The sequence below is a fragment of the Toxotes jaculatrix genome, chromosome 6, assembly GCF_017976425.1.
Source record: "Toxotes jaculatrix isolate fToxJac2 chromosome 6, fToxJac2.pri, whole genome shotgun sequence".
In the NCBI taxonomy this organism is placed as follows: domain Eukaryota; kingdom Metazoa; phylum Chordata; class Actinopteri; family Toxotidae; genus Toxotes; species Toxotes jaculatrix.
Genome location: NC_054399.1, coordinates 18,127,683 through 18,145,886, shown reverse-complemented (window position 1 = coordinate 18,145,886; position 18,204 = coordinate 18,127,683). Strand labels below are relative to the sequence as shown.

Below are 18,204 nucleotides of genomic sequence, written 5' to 3'. Positions count from 1 at the left end.
GTACAGCCACACAATATATTTTTTTTTAATTTTAGTATTATTATTGTTTTTAATCTGCATCAATAAATGAAACAGACATTTAGAACTACATGTGGGAGCTAATGTTTTTCCTTCTTTTATCAGAGGAGTTGAAAACTAATACTTTCTTTGTGAATGTTGTCTTCATTGATACATGCAACCACTCAATAGTTAAATTCTATTTAATTTGTGTACATTTTAGTCATTAAAATGGATGGATCAATGGATATTTAAAAAATATACATATTTTACAAGTAACTACAGAGTGAGAAAAGAAACATTCTATGTGGGGAAAAAAAAGATTAATCGAGATGCATCGATAATCGGGGAATCACCGAATCGTAGCACTGTGAATCATAATCGAATCGAATCGTGAGGTGATGGCACACCCCTAGTCGTAGCCCTTATGATTCTGTGATTTTACTTATGATAGTCTGATTTCCAAACAAAATTATGATTGCATAAAGACAACATGAAGCTCCTTGCTTTCCTAATTCTAAAGTCTATTCTAAGCTTCTGAGGGGCCGTCCTCTCATTAATTTATTGTTAAAACCTCTTTGATGTTTAGCTCAATGTGGACACATCAGAAGCTTTAATAGTTTCAGTTTTGTACAAGGTAGGAGCTTCTTGATGGGTTTAGGAAGTAGAGCTGCAACATTGATCATGTTCTGGATTACGTGTTGATTGTTTTTTCAGTTAGCCAACTAATGAATTCAGAACTTGAACTTAAGCACTGCATTTGCAGGAATATTTTAATACATTTAAAAATTTGATTCAAGAAGTAGCTAGCACAATGTGTTCACTCTCATGCCTTGTCCTTTCCTCACGCAGACACATGAGGGATGTAATCATGCATAACAAAACAAAGGGTTAAATGCTAATTTAACATGACAGAATTAAATTACCATTTCAGTACCTTGGATTGCATCACTCGGCCAGGTGTGCCAAAACTTTTATTTATAAACCACAGTATTTCATAGAAAATAATCACACAGGTTTTATTGCAGAATTTCTCGCCGATTGGTTTCATTCATGGAGAACCTTCAAAGCAGAACCTGTTACAGATATAACAGAGGAGCCATTTATTGATAGAAGTGGTCAGATTAATTTTTTCGGAGAGTGCTGTTACTATCACTGGAAATATGCGAGCAGTTTGTAGATTCTTGGACTGAGTGAAACTATGTTAATTCTCCCCCTGTTAACACCATGATGCTCTGGTAGCACATTATGGGTGTGACTAAGAATCAGAATGTGCGTCTGTTGTGCTGCTTGTGGAGTGGTGTTTCACTGTGCCGGGGCTAGAGCTACCGACTAATTGAGACCATGCAATTTAGGCTTTTTTGACCGTAGACATTTTGAAAACAAGACACTTTCAGACCTCGTGCGAAATTCTAGCACAAAAACTAAATATCTTGACTCGTGACTTGAGTGTGAAAACATTTGTGGATATGACCACTGTTGTAGTCGTCAGCCATCGGTGTCGGTTTGAGCTGCATAAAACATGAGCATTATGCAGATTTATTTGTTTCAGCAGAAAACATACTTGACTATGATTTTAAGCCATTTGAACTCCCTTTGGTACACTTGATCTGTCACCAGATACTTAAAGGGCCCCTGCAGACATATTTTAAGACACAAAAACACTTTGCTATAAATAATAAGTTGTGTTTGATATGATTTTATCATAAAAAAGGTTCAAGTACATGGATACAGTTTTATTAAAATAACATTTTCTCCTTCTCCCTCATTTAAAAAAAACAATCTATGATTAACTGCTGGGTAAAAGATATCTCCAACTTCACTAAAGTTCAGTCTCATGTATGTGCACTGGAGGTTCCAAGTTTCCACATCACACCCATGTAAGTTGCTAACTGAACCATAATTGGCTGCAGAACTAGCTGAGATGGCCCAAAATCACGGTGTTAACTCAGATTGAAAGTGAGCACAAAGAAACTTTGCACCTTCGGTAAGACCAGTGTGAAAACAGCCTTCTAGTGTCTGCTTCTGCACCTACATCGTTCTGCACAGTGAAGGTCAAACATCCAAGTCAAGTAACAATTAGCCCAAACACATTTTTCTGTTGTGGGGGACTTTAAACAGTCTCAGACAATGTCCTTTGAAAGGTGAGACAAATCAAGCACTTCTCTGGTGTTTTAATTTAATTCATCTGCTGCTACCAATAGGTCATGTGGTTTGCTTTAACCATAAACCTTTTAACTCTTAACTGTTGTGGTTATTCAGTATCATCCATTAGCTTTAAGGTATTAGCCTGCCTGCATTATTTAGCTGTTCCTTACTCAGTGGAAATGACTGAACCTTCTTGACACCGAAGTCAATCTTCTTGGAAGTAATGTTACCGGTCAGCACTACTCTGGCCTTGAGAGACCCACGTATAGACCAGTTACCATAAAGAAAATATGATAACACTGCTCCATGGGGGGGGGGATGCCAGAGGTTTCATTTGATGTGGCTAATAAACTGGCAGCAGGAGATTATTTGATTGTGGTCAGTTTCCCATTTTGGTTGCTTTTGCACAGTTACGGAAACTTGTGGTGTGGTGAGTCTGTGTGTGTGTGTGTGTGTGTGTGTGTGTGCGTGCGTGCGTGCGTGCGTGCGTGTGCGCGCGTGGATGATTACTCCCTAAAGCAGTACAGGAAGAGCAAGAGGATGTATCTCTTACATCATGTTATTCTTTTATCTATCCTTTTTGACAAAAAGAGCTGAGGCAAGCTCTTTTACCACCAGCACAACATATAGTTATCGGTCAGTTACTGTCTCACACACACTCACACACTTAAAAGTGGTCATGTATACGTTCTTGTGTCTCTGTGATCCTCTCTAAGCTCTCAGAGTTGTGTGTGTATATGTGTGTGTGTGTGTGTGTGTGTGTGTGTGTGTGTGTGTGTGTGTGTGTGTGTGTGTGTGTGTGTGTGTGTGTGTGTGTGTGTGAATTTACATTTGATAAAAACATTTGTTAACCTGAAACATTGGACTGGAACATTGACTGGATAAGCATTTTGGCTAGCAACTTTGGATTTGGTGCTGGCTTAGCAGTCGTACGCCGGTGACTCACTTTTGAGTGGAGTACATCACCATGGTAACTTTGCCTGTATGGATAGCCTGCTCTGGAGGAGATTGTGTTTTGGCTGTTGAGTCCAAACATGTAAAAATGCTCTACCAATCAGCGTTCTGGATAAGCTGAATTACTGTTCCTAGACGGTGCCGTAAACTTGGGGCAGAAATAGAAAACAGGCTGTTCGTCAGGACCTCCTTTGCTTTCCCTGACGATTTATTAAAAGATAGAGTAAATGAATATAGTATTTCCATGCATTTTACCCTGCATCCATGCATTTAAAAGAGAATGCTATTAAGCAGTGTGCAGCTTATATTAGATAATTAGAATTGTCAGTGAGTACCTTTCCTCTTGCACATTGAAGGAAAAATCCAGTCTAAAACACATTCACCCCATTAAAGCAGCTGTTGGTGATAATGCCTCTGGTGTGTTCATGTTTTATTCCTGCAGATAAATGGTGCAGTCTGAAAGGAGAAAATGGACACTAGACGTTAGGTTTTAGTATGAGGTCTCATTAGATTCAGGAATCATACAAGGAAAAAAAATCATTAAAGTCATCCACATGAGATATCCTTTTCTCCTCTTACAGTTGCTTCAAGTGTTTATGTTGTTTCTTCACTGCTGGCAACAACAGACAGCACTGTGAGCACTGGTATATCCGTCCTCGATGGTTACAGGTTTCATTTGGCCCATTTGCTGAAATGCCTCCCTGAATGAACAACTTCAGGGAGGCATTTCAGATCAAATATCTATCATCTGTGCCTGCTTATCAGCTTAGGGTCGCAAGGTGCTGAAGCGTAACCAGCACACAGGGTGAGGGATGACATACAACCTGGACAGGTGGTGCTACATGTTTTTGGATTATGTGAGGAAACCAAAACCCACACAGACACAAGGAAAACCTGAATATTCCACATAGAAACACACCAGCTGGCCTCCAGATTTAAACCCAGGATGCTTTTGCTGTTTGGAGGCAGGACAGAGGCTCATGTTGATTTATTAATTTTTTTTTTTTTCAAATTATCAAATCAGTAACAAGTTGGTTCAAAGAATGGAAAATATAGAGAGAGATGTAAAAAAAAAAGGGTATGAAAAGCAACAAAGGGTGCAAGTTAGATTTCAGTCTTCCATATTTCAGCTTTGCTATGTACGTCAGTGATTTTTGTTTTAGTGTTTAATCTTGACTTTTCGCCAGTTAGTTGCAACAAAGCATCTCACCACTCCAATATTTAATTTACTCTGTGAAGGAAGCCCACACATCTTCAGGGAACAGGATTTGACTTGAGAGCAGAAGTATTCTCTGGTACACAAGGAGACGGGGGCCAAATGAAGCAGGCTGACTGCTATTCTGAACGTGGCACTGAGCAGAGAGGAAGACCAGGCCAGCGCTGAGTGTGGTGATGGCAAATTGTACCAGATTTTTTGTGAAAATCTGTCATGTTAGAGATTTCCTGTAAACAAGCAGCAGCAGGAAAAGAATGAGAGGATGGTACCATTCTAATCGGAAACTTGAACAGGTGAACAAGTGGTAAATGGCATCGGCTTGTGTACAAAACCCCTCATCAAGTGAGAGATCTCACAGAAGTCGAGAAACGGTGAAGCAACAGAGGTTTCATTAAGTTTTTCTTGGTGGCAGAGCTGTTGCAGAAGCATAAATAATTTTATTGGTTAAATAAAATGGGCAATAAGTGAAGGTTCTCTGACCCTGAAGCACAAAATGAGCACAATACGTTGCGTGTATGCTGTGTGTGTATATGTGAGGAGTTGAAAATATAGCTACAAAAGCAAAAAGAATATGATGTACTGAGTTTTTATTTTTCTCTGAGGTTATAATTTTAAAAGTTGGAAATCTGAGTTGAAAAAAAAAAGATGTATGATTAATTATAATTACAGAGGTAGTTGTCATACTTTTAATGCACTTCTTTTTTTCTCCCAGCTTGCTCAGGATGAGGGAAGCCCAGTCCGGGGCTTCGGTGTGGTGGAGTATGAGAGCGCAGAGCAGGCAGAGGCTGTGCTGATAGAGATGGACCGAACACTGGTGGGAGGACAGGAGGTCCGTCTGTCACTCTGTACCCCTGGCACCTCAGGGAGAAGCACCCTGGCAGCGCTCATCGCCGCCCAGGGTATGGTGAGTATTATGCACTCAAGAGCACCAAAGCCCATCATGTTACAGGCGCAGACCCGCTCATACCTCATTTACCCACCAATACCCAGGTTTCAAAGTCTCAGTCCATTCTGATCTCCATTCAGCTGTCAAATGGCTGGAAGCCTATATACTAAACACAAACGGTGACCACAGAGGACATCAGGTCATGTCATCATGAATTTAAAGAATCATGCAAGGTAATGTTAGAGGTTGTGATTAAAAATATGTCATTGATCTCTCAATTACTACCTTATGTTGTGTGAGCTAAAAACAAAAAATGAGAAATACCAATCAAAAAAGCACAAGTGAAAAATAAAATAATGGAAAAACAGGGCCATCAGCATGCTATACTGTGCTTAAAGGCCAAAGTGGTGTTTAAACCCTCCCTCTGTAAAACAAACCAAATACATAGTTCAGTCCAACTAGTATTAGTGGTAGAGATATTAACATTAATTACAATTGATTCAAATGTGTGTGCGCAAAATGGTTTAAGAGCACAACTGCAGCACCTGTAAACTTTTGCTAAACATATGGAAGCTTTTTTTTTTGTTTCATGCCATAAAGAAGAAATTTATTATGAAGTTTGTCACATTTTCAGTTTTGTTTTTCAGTCACTCTACTCGTGTGAAACATTGTGTGAAAGCAGGATATTTAAATTTTATATTTAGTTTTTCAACTCTAAACTTGTTACTCCCAAAAAAGAGACACCATTCTCAACACAGCACAGATTTGGGATAATAACTTCCTCCATAGGGAACCTAGACTTTGATGCTACAGACAGACCTTTTGTGAAGAGTAGTAGCAGCAGAAGCAGCAAGTGATTGCAGGAATTAAAGTAGAGCTGTGATCCAATAAGTATAATATGTCATATGTGAGTATAGTAATACACTCAAGTTGTCTGCGTTAAGTATCAGGCATCACTGCTAATTTGTAAAGAGCTGTTACACTACATGCAGAGCAGCGTTAGCTCACTGGTGACATCTGAAATGATTGGATCCAGTTTCACTTCAGGTCATTCCACTGAGACATTTCCTGAAATCTGGACGTCCATACACTGTATCACCAAAACATTGGACTTCTCAGGCTTATGCATAAACACACAAACAAGCTGACATGGCTCACAGCTACAGCTACATCTAATTGTGAAGCCAGCGCCAACTGGTTATTGCACATCCAGTGTTGAGATATACAGAGGTTTGACATGGTGCACATGCATGAACACCCTCTGGCTGAAAGAGTCTTTGTAGCTGTGGTATCCCTCCTACACAGTGAGTAGGCACTGACATGATAATTATAGTTCTATAGACTGATTGGGCTCCTCCACTGTCTCCTGCTGCCTCAAATAAACCAGATTCACAGCCTGCGAATCAGTATGACACTCATACATGCAGACATTCAACTAGATGCACACCAACAGACTTACACATACAAGATGTAAATAAAATGGAGAGTTCCAATGAGTTGTAGAGAAGGAACAGTACTTGTTAATCTTCATGGGTACATGGATTTATGTATAACTATTTAGTCAGAGGTCCATCATTCAGATAGAAAACTGGGTCAGAAAACATTAGAGCCTGTTTCCCATATAGTACAATATAGTAATATGACCTTCCATTGATTCCAGTTAACTCTAATAACCCAAAGTTAATAATGACACTCCTTCACAATGTCACTAGTAATTTGGGAAGCGTTTTTCATATTTTCCCTCTAACAGCCTTTAAGCACAAATTACAACAATATTGTTTCCATCACAGGGAAGTGTTCAATTATATTTTCACATGAATTGCAGGTTTGTGGTTCATTATGAGTTACCCATGGGCCATGGAAAACCATTACAGCTTACTGTTTAACTCACATCTGATGATAAATATTTTTAGATTACACTAATTGAGCTTATGGAGGGCTACAATGAAAAGTCAGGGCTTGTAACTTGGAAAGACCCTGACTCCCAACTCTGTAAATCCAGTTTACACAAAAAACAACCAGCACACCACGTTACATTAACCCAGTAAGGATGCAGATTTACTCATTCTTGAATTTAAGACTGCTGTGCAATCGTTTTTTGAACTGTAAAAGACAGCTGTATTCTCAGCTGTTGCAGATCTAGAATTGTCAGGTGCAGTTAAATAGGTTGTAGCCTTGAGATGGATGGGTTGAAAATTAGAATGTGAAAGACAGAGCAGTAATGGTAACGGTCACAGTGTGAGTTGAAACGAAGAGGATGAAAAGACATTGAGAAAAAATGTGTTTTTGAATAAATTAGCGGAGAATAGTAAGGCAGACATGAGGAGGAAGAAAGAGAGAAAATGGGGGGAAGAGACAGAGAAGGAAGAGGTGGCGAGACAGAAAGCATGACTGCGAGGTGACATTAGAAACATCAGACCTGCAGAAAGAGATCAAGACCTACTTCTGAATACATTTCTCCTCTGAGGCATTTCTCTCCTTTCTACAGTTAGTGAATGTGAGTGTGAGCGCTGAGGACCAGATGGCCTCCTCCTCCCTCCTCCTTTCTTTTCCCTCCATCCTTCTCCTTACACGATACTTCTCGCCTTCCCTTCTTCGCGGCTTCCTTACCTCCCTGGCGTGCGTGTGTGTGTGTTGGTGTGTGGGTGTGTGGTTGGATTTTGTGCCAGTAGCCAAACAGACTGATGCATGCTGACATTTTCTCCAGCCGAAAGAAAAAGAAATGAGAGAGCTCTCTTCGTCCTCCTCTTCCTCCTCCTCCACCTCCTCCTCCTCCTCCTGTCCTCCTCCTCCTCCCTCTCTTCCCTTGAAAGATGCTGTCAGCTACGACTGGCCTTGTTCAGTGCAGACACACATGCAAACACCAGTTTTTCTTCCTGTAACACACAAATACACATATTGTTATGTGTGCACCAGACTCTCCTATCTTTTCTTGCTGACAGGTTGGAGTCAAACCCACTCCATCCTCATCAGTAATGCTTTCTCTTCTGGATGTGACAGGGAGGAAACAAGGTTGACTTGAGCTGAAGTCATGCTGTAGCTCAGGGGCAGACAAGGAGGAAATATCACCATCCTGCTAATGTTGTTTTAAATAGCTGTGTCTTTGGGCCAGCCAGCGAGCACTGCTGCTGCACTGTCAGTGCTGAGGAGGATCTACCAGAGTAAAGGCTGCTGCATTTGATTTGACGCAGACTAATTCAATAGGATTTCATTTGAGTCTGTTGAATTAAATTTCCGCAGCTTAATGAGCGATTGAATTCGCATTTGGGAATGTGCCTTACACTATGTCTTTCGATTAAACACAAGTCAGCAGGGATCTGTTTAGTTCCGGGAAATTCAGCTCATGTGAAATGAAATATAAGCTTTACTTATAAACGCAGGAACACACACAATATGCCTCTGAAGGTGTTTTACATGTAAATGCAAAACATAATGTAACAAAAACCTGAGCAATGCAAAACAAGCAGCATGGAAACAGAAAGGACCAGTGCTAACTCATAACTGAGGACTTGGTTACACACTGGTGGCCAAAAGACACACACCGTATAACCAAGATGGTCCTGGTTCACTACTCTTTGGGGACCTTTGCTGCATGCCATGCTTTCCTCACTAACCTGATTATGTGTCTCTTTACTATCAGCTGTCCAATAAAGGTGAAAATGTCATGATAATAATCCTACAAAGCTGTGAATAAAAACAGTAATACTGCAGAAGATTGCAACATTTTTCCATGACATACTGTATGTGCACATACTGTGTGAGCTCAATCACAAGTGATGGGATTGAAGCTTAAATTGCTACACCTTGATCTGAGATCTTTTTGATGTGGCATGTGACTTTGTAGAGACACTTCTGAGCTATATGAGCTACACACTTTTGTAAGAATTTGAAATTTTATCCAATGCAGAAATATCAGAGCTGCTCTTTCCTCCACAGAGTTGATTTCCTCATTCATATATGAAATCTGTAACTCTTGTGGGTTGATCTGTTTCTTTTTAAGGTTTGGTTTTTCCACTTAGGTTCTTATATATATATACATATTATATAGTGAGTTTATATATTATGTAAGTACATTATATATTAGTATATGTATTATATAGCTTTACATCTGTCACTTCATGATCATGTCTGCCACATAATCAAGGCAAAAATATTTAGGCTCTAAAAATCTGTTTTCTTAATGAGATTCTTACTATGAGGTGTAGCACCCTGCACACAATTTTCTGGCACTTCCAACAGTTTTGTTATTTCATGAGATATTTCAGTGTTTTGATTTTCCCTCTGCTCTTCACGCTGCTTTGAAGTGGGTGGGAAGAAGGAAAAGGTGGTGTCACACACCAATCAGGATGTATGTAACATGTGAATCAAAATGTGACGACAGTTGTGTGAAATCTGCTCAAACCACACCCACACAGTCCTGATGAAGCAGGCATTCGGAAACACAGTTCTTGAGTGTTACACTCTTAATTAATAATTATATTAATATATTATAATAAAAGTGTTGTTTTTTTTTTAAGGTTGGTTATTGCACATTTGGAAGCAAAATTCAAATTTTATTAGAATTACACTTTGAAACTATGTTTTGAGGGATTGTAAGGCCTCACTTGCTTTTCTCTTGTGACTGGCTTGCACACAAGTATCATACGTAAGATAGTCGTAAGATTCTTGTGTGTTACTGGAAATGTGTTTTTCTTGTGTTCACACCTCAGCCAGATGGCAAGAATGTGGCAGATTGACACAACTTCTGGCTCAAAATTATTCCAAACATGATGTTGACATGTAAAATTGACAGACACGCATGTAATTTACAGTGTCTGTGAGGTGGCCTCTACTTTTTCTGCTTCCCAACTCTTCATCTGCCTTTTTTTTCTTTCCTCTTCAGTTTCTGAAACTGCTCTGTCCCTTTCTCTTTCTTGCTTGCTTTTTTTCCTTTGTCTCCCAGATCAGCTCCTCTCTGCTGACATTGCAGACATATTCTGATGATGTAAACTAGTGTAATGATTACCACAGCCATCAGGGGCTCCTAATGATAAGATCAAAATACATATTGTACTGCAGACACGTACATAAACACACACAGTCCCACTTTTCTTCCTCTGACTTGTGTATGTGTGTATTTTTTGCTCTCCAGATTCTGAGCAATAGGAAAGGTTTGCTACCAGAACCAAACCTGGCCCAGTTGTTGACCAGTATGACCAACCCTGCTGCCCTGCAGATCCTCATGAGACCGTACCACTCTGGGAAGAGAGGAGGTATGACAGTGAATGATCGTTACAAGAGCTGCTGCATGGAGTACAGATACTTTGATAGACTTAAACAAAACCCCAGAAGTCATATTCTATACAGACATTACTTTAGTTCAGTCTGAACTTGTAATCAGGCTGTTAGCTGCTAGCTGACTGAAAGTCTGTTTCCATCTCTTTGTGGTTGTTTTGCGTCTCTTTGTAGTCGTTTTGTGTATCTTTGTGGTCGTTTTGAGTCTCTTTGTGGTCTTTTAACTGAGCTCCGTGGCTTTCAAATAAGTAAGGCCCCTGATCTCTGGGCCTATGCCCCGTAGGCCTGTTCAGTACTCCATGCAAGGGTCTACATCACATCAATTGATTAATTATATTATTACGAGTTGTTATATGCTATTCTTGTCTACAGCACGGAAGTACTTAATAACACCTCGTCTCTCCTCTGACACCTGTGATACACTAACATGTCTAGTCTAGCACATTTGAGACACCTTTTTACCAGATCTCTTTGCTCTGTGTTTTATTGAATAGATTTAGTACGTAGTACTTGATTCAAGGTCTCTTACTGTACTGAAGCTTTAGTGTTCACTTCCTCACTTGTAAGTCACTTTGGATAAAAGCATCTTCCAAATGAATGAGAGCAGATGCAAATGATATAAATGTTAATAAATTTGTGCACTTAATGTAGCCTTATTGTCTGTTTTATGTTCTTCAGCTGGTATGACTGTGGTATAACTGCAGAAATTTAGCTTGATTCCTTATCTCACTGTATTATATATTTTGACTTTCATCTGCATAGATAATTGGCTATTTTTTGTTATATTAATGTAGATCAACTGCAGCAACCTCGTGCTGGCAGAGCAACTGTAGATGTAGCAACTATAGATGTGACACATCCATTTGAAGTTGGAGGTGTGGTGAGGAGAACAGATTGCCACTGGAACAATAAAATGACAGCAGTGTGACTGCAAGAAAACAAAAATGATAGGTACAGGCAATTCTAAATACATTCACCTCAAAATATCATACTTTCTGTTTGAGATCAAATTTGCATGCATGCTGCACATTTTGAATAATCTTTATCTAAATTTGAAGGCATATCAGTGGCCTGAACCTCTTCATTTGAGTAGTGTAACCACTCCTGAGGGGCTTGGGTGATAATCAGAGATTCACTGTACGAATCTATCCCTCTGTTAGGCCCTCGTATATACTGTAATCACCTTGTCGACGGCTTCATTATTTGATGAATGGCTAATCAGGTATTAAAATGAAATCGTGTGACATTAGTGGAACAAATGAGAAAAGGAAGAAGAGAAGATGGGAGAGGTGGGGGAGCTCTCTTAAAGAAGAGCAAGCACAATTAAAGTCTAAAATTAGGACCTTGATTAAATGTTAAACTTTCTCTACCTATTCTGGAGGAAGCTACCATTAGCATTGACGCTTACATTTATTATGAGGAGGCCTTGTGATTCAGAGAAGTAACACACACACACACACAAGCCAAAGAAAGGGGGTGTGTACTGAAAATGTGTAGGTGTAGGGTGACACTCGCCTGAAGGTGAGAGACGCCTCATGACAAATTTTTTTTTTTCTAATATCAGTCCTGAACATGGAAAATGTATTCAGTTGTGTGGATGTGGGCAAACCCTCGTAAATTTTGGAAACCCATACACAGTTGTTCCATTAAATTAATATTCTGGGTATTATATTTGTAATATTAGCAAGTTTAAAAAATATACCAGACACTGGATATGTTCCAGATGTGCTACATTGAAGCAACAACGCACATTAGAGAGACTGCAGGCAAGAAAAGAGACTCTGAACACCGATATCCATTAAACAGCCATGAACACAGGGTAACAGTTAAATCCAGCAGCAAAACCATCTACCCCCTTCATGAAGATCTGTGCCTCTGACCAGATCCCCAAAGCTAATACTGAATTCTGTTCACTGAGCTAACAGGCAGACATTCTTCTAGGGATAATGAACATTTTCCACTCATTAGTTTTGTGATTCGTGAAATTTTAGAAGGAAAAACCACCTTTTACGCTGATCTCCTCAATCTCATTTTGAGTCATTTTCTGCCCCCTGTCTGTGCGAGCATCTGACTGATGACGTCGCTCAAAATATGGCTGCCAACTTGTCATAGTTCAAGGTTCACTGAGCTAACAGGCAGACATTCTTCTAGGGATAATGAACATTTTCCACTCATTAGTTTTGTGATTCGTGAAATTTTAGAAGGAAAAACCACCTTTTACGCTGATCTCCTCAATCTCATTTTGAGTCATTTTCTGCCCCGTCTGTGCGAGCATCTGACTGATGACGTCGCTCAAAATATGGCTGCCAACTTGTCATAGTTCAAGGTTTTTTGTTTTTCAGTTCTCTAGTTTTGAGAGTTTTTCATACTCGTCAGTACATCAACTCACTGATTGTACAATATCTCTTGAATTTTAGCATTTTACGGAGAGCTTATAAAAAAAAAATTTACTGTCTTGTGAAAAACTGCCAGTGAGGTGCAGAAGCTAGAGACTGTTGTTTTTGAGGAAACTGTCATTAGCATTAAGACTAAACAGAGACAGACGTTTTTGAAGTTTGAATTTCTCTTCTTTTGTTGTCAGCATTGATTTTTTTTTTGTTTTTTGGTTTTCTTTTTGTTTGTTCAAGCTTCTTTTCAATGACATCTTCAACATCAAAATAAAATTTTTACTGAAAAAGCTCAAGTTATGAGGGAGGCACTCTACCGTGGGTGCTGATAATTTCCCAATATTTGTTTACTTGTGCCTGTTATAAAGCAGGAGGCAGTGTGATTGAATGAAATGGGCTGCAAGTGACTGATGGATGGGTTGTCTGACTAATAATTCTGCCTGCGTATGTCTGTTGAAATAATGATGATTGATTATTGCATCAGTGGAACCAAGATTTAAAAAAGAAAATCACAAATGGAGGCAATGATTGATTTGTTGTTTCTCTGTGTTTTTAGGGAAGTACGGGCGTCACGCCAGCCTGCCGTTCCTCAGACCTCCTCTCACCACGGCTCTGCTCACACTGGGAAAAGCACACCAGGTCACAACCATATCAGCATCTGTGTTGGAATTTTTTTAGTGTGTGTATGTCGATGTTTTGTTTTTTTTTTTGTTTTTTTGACAGTGATGTCTGTTTCCTTTTACTTCACAGAGTGCTATGCTTGGCAATGGACTGGTCCTCCAGAACCTTTTACATATGCAGCTCGCACAGCAACAGCTTCTTCACATCAAAGACAAACGCATCAGTAATGTAAGATACCTGTTTGCTTGTGTGTGTGTGTGTGTGTGTGTGTGTGTGTGTGTGTGTGTGTGTGTGTGTGTGTGTGAATGATTATTTGCATAGGTTAGTGGTGAGGGTTAAATATAGTTGTGGGCATGTGGATACTTGCTTTTACATTTTCATCTTCAACACTTAATGCATAATGAAACTAAACAATCCCAAAATCATGCAACCTAATTGCTTCGTTTCTGTTGAAAGGAAGAACTTGAGGTGTTGAAATTTCCTTTCACATTTTGATTTGCATATTTTCTTTTAAAATGTCCCTAGTGTTTTATTTAATTGCATTTCATTTTGTGATCAACAGTTTTTTTTTTTGCTTAAGATACGTATGTCATACTCAAAAGAACAACACAGAGAATATAACATGAAATCCAGCCACTTCTTGGTAGTAGTGATGCCCATCAGGAGAATACATCTATTCAAACATTTTGATTTTAATAAGGAGGTATCATTTAAGAGCAGCACAGTGGGAGAGCCATGGCACAGTTAGATCCAGTACATCAGATGGAATAGCACGAACCTCACACTAAAAAAGTCTCACTTCCTTGTATTCCTTGTGTATATTCATGTAACACTTTGTAAATTCATCTGGGCACCGTCTGGGTAACCGTTTCATGAGATAACCAAAGGGTTACCTCCACCCCAAACAAATTTACCAAAGAGTTCATTTTATCTCAGTAATGAGTGGGGTGGTAAAGGTTTATCCATGGCAGTATGTCCATCTTAGCAATTGGCACACAAGCTTCGATTCATTTTGAGAAGTGAGACCATATAAAGATGTCCATCCCCAAGTACTTAAACTGTTTGACAACTGGAAAATGTTGGGGTAATGAACTAGGATCCAGTTCTGAGTTTAATGGAAAGTGTTTTCTTTCATTTCTGAAGTGACAGTTAAGTCATGCTGACTGATGTTTGGAGTATTTGATGTGGTTTTAGAAACTGAATACTGATAATTCAGAGATGCAGAATCCTGTGTGTCATTTCTTTTCTTTTTGACCCTTAACCATCCCACATCTTTGAAGACATAAGACCTTTTTATACCTTGTAGTTGTTGGACTTTTTTTTTACTTTTCCAAATGATATTCACAGTTGTGTGTAATAGTGCAGAGGAAAAGAGAATGGAGGAAAGTGTTTTAATAATAATACATACTGTATGGATTTAATGTACAGGTAGGATCTTTTATTCTCCATCATAGATTGCATACATAAACCCTTACTGCTACAGGCTGAGCTGCTGTTTTCATGAATAGTCTTGAAATCGGATGTGGATGTATTACAGTTTTATGTGTTTCTATGAAGTTACCATAATCTGGTTTCTATTTTGTTTCTGACTTTCCATCTCTGCCTCCTAGATTCTCCTTCCAGCCTCAAATCTGCTCTCTCTCCTTTAGGGTTTTTCATGTCTCCCTTCTATCTCCCACTTTCTCTTTTCTTTCATCAGTGTCTCTCTTCTATTTTTGCACTTCTGTTTTTTTCCTGTCCTTTTCTGTCCTTCATGCTCGTTATCCTCCTCTCTTCTTTCTCCTCCATAGGTCTCTAGTCTGCTCGGGGACCCGTCCAGGCTGCTGATGCAGAAAGCTTTGTCTCTGCGGCCTCCAGGCCTCGTGCCGCTGGGGAAAGGCCTCCTGGGAGACTCCCCTACAGGTAACCAGGGCTGAGAACCAGTACTATTTGGTGTAGTAACTGCAAACAAGTGAGGCTATATTGACACAACTGGCCTATTCTATGCACATCCTGTGCACATTTGTTTATCAAGTTTCTCACTGACTATAGAGAACTATCACCAATCACCAAATGCAAATAGGTGTCTGCTGAGATATTAGCTTTAAAAACTGTTCTTGCATACGTTTAGTTTTGTGCTGAACTGTAGACAGAATGTCCACTGAGTGTCACAGTGGTTATACGATCACTTACTGATGTACGTAATTTTAAATTTTTTAATTGTAAATTTGACTAGTCATGCCATTTCTTAGCTTAGAATTAAAAGAGAGTGAATTACACAGTCAGTGACTATAAATGTTTGAACTGAACAAAACCATTCAAATCTGAACACTCTTGATTGATTTGCACTGAAATAACTTTGCCCTGTTTGTTATTGTTCTGTTTTGTGTTGTAAAGCAATATTTCACAATGCTGTAAAGCAGTGTGGAAAATTTGAGAAAGGGTGATAGTGGCTGTCCAGCTTCTCAGTGTTGGCAATCATTTCTCATCTCTTATATTTTTCTATAAAAAATAAGTGTCCCTAAACCCAATAAAGGACCGCCTGTTTCAAGTAGTAAAGAGAGAACATATGCCTCAGTATCCCAAAGATTATTTGTATTTTCTCATAAAAATTACTTTATCTTCCTACTGAAAGTGAGTATCTTGTTTGACACGTAGCAGCTGAGAACAGAGCAAGATAAGTGGTGTTAAAAACAATGTAAACACAGAAGAAGAGGGTGGTGAACATGTGAAAGGATATGTAACTACCCCTCAGTCATAATATTTTAATGCCAGGTGTCAGGCTTTTCCCTCTGCTGGGTCCTGAATGTCTTACAGTTGTACATTACTGCACAACACATCCCCAGGAAACTGCAGAGCATTTACAATTCAAATCTCCAGCAGAGAAAAGCTATGTTGTTTTAAATGGAAATGATATATCACAGACTGTGTGCACACAAACACAAGCAGTTGTGTATGTGTGTTTGCTAATGTATTTGTGTGTATGTGTGTGTGTGTGTGTCCCTCTTTGATTGTGTGCATGGGTTTGCAGTGCCTGTAATGTGAGGCTTTTATCAGGGCATGTGTCTGCTGGGATTGTTAGCTTAAGGCTTGTTAGAGCTGATTGTTTTATTGTGCTGTGGAGGCCATTTTTCACAGCAATATTGGATTTATAATAAGTGTGATTGTCTGTGTGTGTTATTTCACCTTTATTGTATATGTGCATCTTTCAATTATGTGTTTGTGCTTTTATGTCAGTGTATGTGGGGTTTTTTTTGTTGTGGTTGTGTATATGTATGGGTGTACATATTTGTGTTTATTAAACCCTGGAGAGAGTGAAATATTGGGAGTGTGGAGCAAACTGCTGGGCTGTAAATAAACATGATAAGTGGTGATGTATGAGCAGGAAACCTATTCTCAAATATTACAACTGGCTCTACAGAGACGGCCGGGCTGAGCTCAGTTTCCAGCCGTCTGAGTGATTCGTCTCTGTCCAGAGGAGACAGAGACGCTGATGGTGATCTGTAAAAGCCATTTCATGTGTTTATCAGGCGTCTCTCTTCTCCTTGCTTTCATTTCCTTTCATTTAATTTCCTTTACTTTGTTTCTCTGTGCTGTATTTTATGTCTTTCCTATCTTTTGCTTTCCTTAACCTTTGTTACCTTCATTTCTGGTCGGTTTGGTTCTGTTTTCCTTTTCATGTCCACTCCTTCCATTTTACCTTTTCTCTCTCTTCCTTTTCTTTCCTGTTTTCTTCTCCTCTTTCCTGTCCCTTTGTCCCCTGTACTTTGCTTCCCTTTGTTCTTTCCTTCTGTTTTTTATTCTCTGGTCCCCCTCTATTCTCATTTCCTTTGCTTTCTCTTCCTTTTTTGTCATTTCCTCTCCTATACTTTCCTTTTCTAACTTTTTCTCTTCTGTTTTTTCCTCTCTCCTCCTCTCTTCTCTTCCTCTAATCCATTCTCTTTTCCTTCCCTTTGCTTTCTTGTCCTCTCCTCACTTCTCCTCCTCTATCCTCTTTCCTTTCTTCTCCTCTTGCAGAGTTGGGCCAGGAGTCAGTGCCAGCATCTACCCACAATGCCACAGTGGTGGTATCAGCACCAGGTGTGATGCCGTACCTTCAGGGTCGAGCTGGAGAACAAATCAACACCCATTCTATCTCCACAACCCCTTCTGCTTCCTCCTCCTCTTCCTCCTCTTCTTCCTCCTCCTCCACCTCCTGTGACAGACAGCCTGCTCCTCCTGGGACGATGGTGAGCTCCCAGCTGCAGGGACAGAGCTATTCCTTGGGCATAAGTAACTCAGGCCTTGGTCCACCTCCACCTAAACCCCCTGGAGGAGTTTATACATCAACAGGCCAGCACAGCAGTGCAGATGGCTGCCCCCTGGCTAGCATGGTAAGCACTGCGAACACAGCCCACCCACACACACAGAGCAAATACACACCACCACTGAACCATATAACATGACTTTCTAGTTATGTTTCTCGTTTGATTCTTTGTCACTTCTTCTTCCTCCTCTGTTTAAAAACAGCCAAATATCTTTTGGGCAGTTGGTCAGTCACTGCTCTTCCAGTAGTAATCTTTGAAACGTAATGTTAGCTGGTCACTGGAATGACCAACCAACATTTGGAGAAACTCATACACAGTGGGGAAATACTACACAGTGGATGTACAAGACATGAATGTGACCTTTTAAAGATAATCTGTAACATTACAAACAGTGTAATGATGTGTTCCTTGGCCTTTAAAGTAACACTTGGTTAC

The 18,204-nt window shown here is 39.7% G+C and overlaps 1 protein-coding gene across 2 annotated transcripts in view; it reads left to right on the top strand.

Moving 5' to 3' along the window:
• The window catches only part of raver2 (ribonucleoprotein, PTB-binding 2), an 82,167-nt gene that overhangs the window by 52,464 nt on the left and 11,499 nt on the right, over positions 1-18,204 (top strand). For both annotated transcript variants that reach the window (XM_041040784.1, XM_041040785.1), the window contains exons 6-11: positions 5,028-5,219; positions 10,333-10,453; positions 13,419-13,501; positions 13,613-13,711; positions 15,274-15,385; positions 17,480-17,835. In XM_041040784.1, coding sequence (XP_040896718.1) covers positions 5,028-5,219; positions 10,333-10,453; positions 13,419-13,501; positions 13,613-13,711; positions 15,274-15,385; positions 17,480-17,835 — 963 coding nt within the window. The remainder of the gene's footprint in view (positions 1-5,027; positions 5,220-10,332; positions 10,454-13,418; positions 13,502-13,612; positions 13,712-15,273; positions 15,386-17,479; positions 17,836-18,204) is intronic.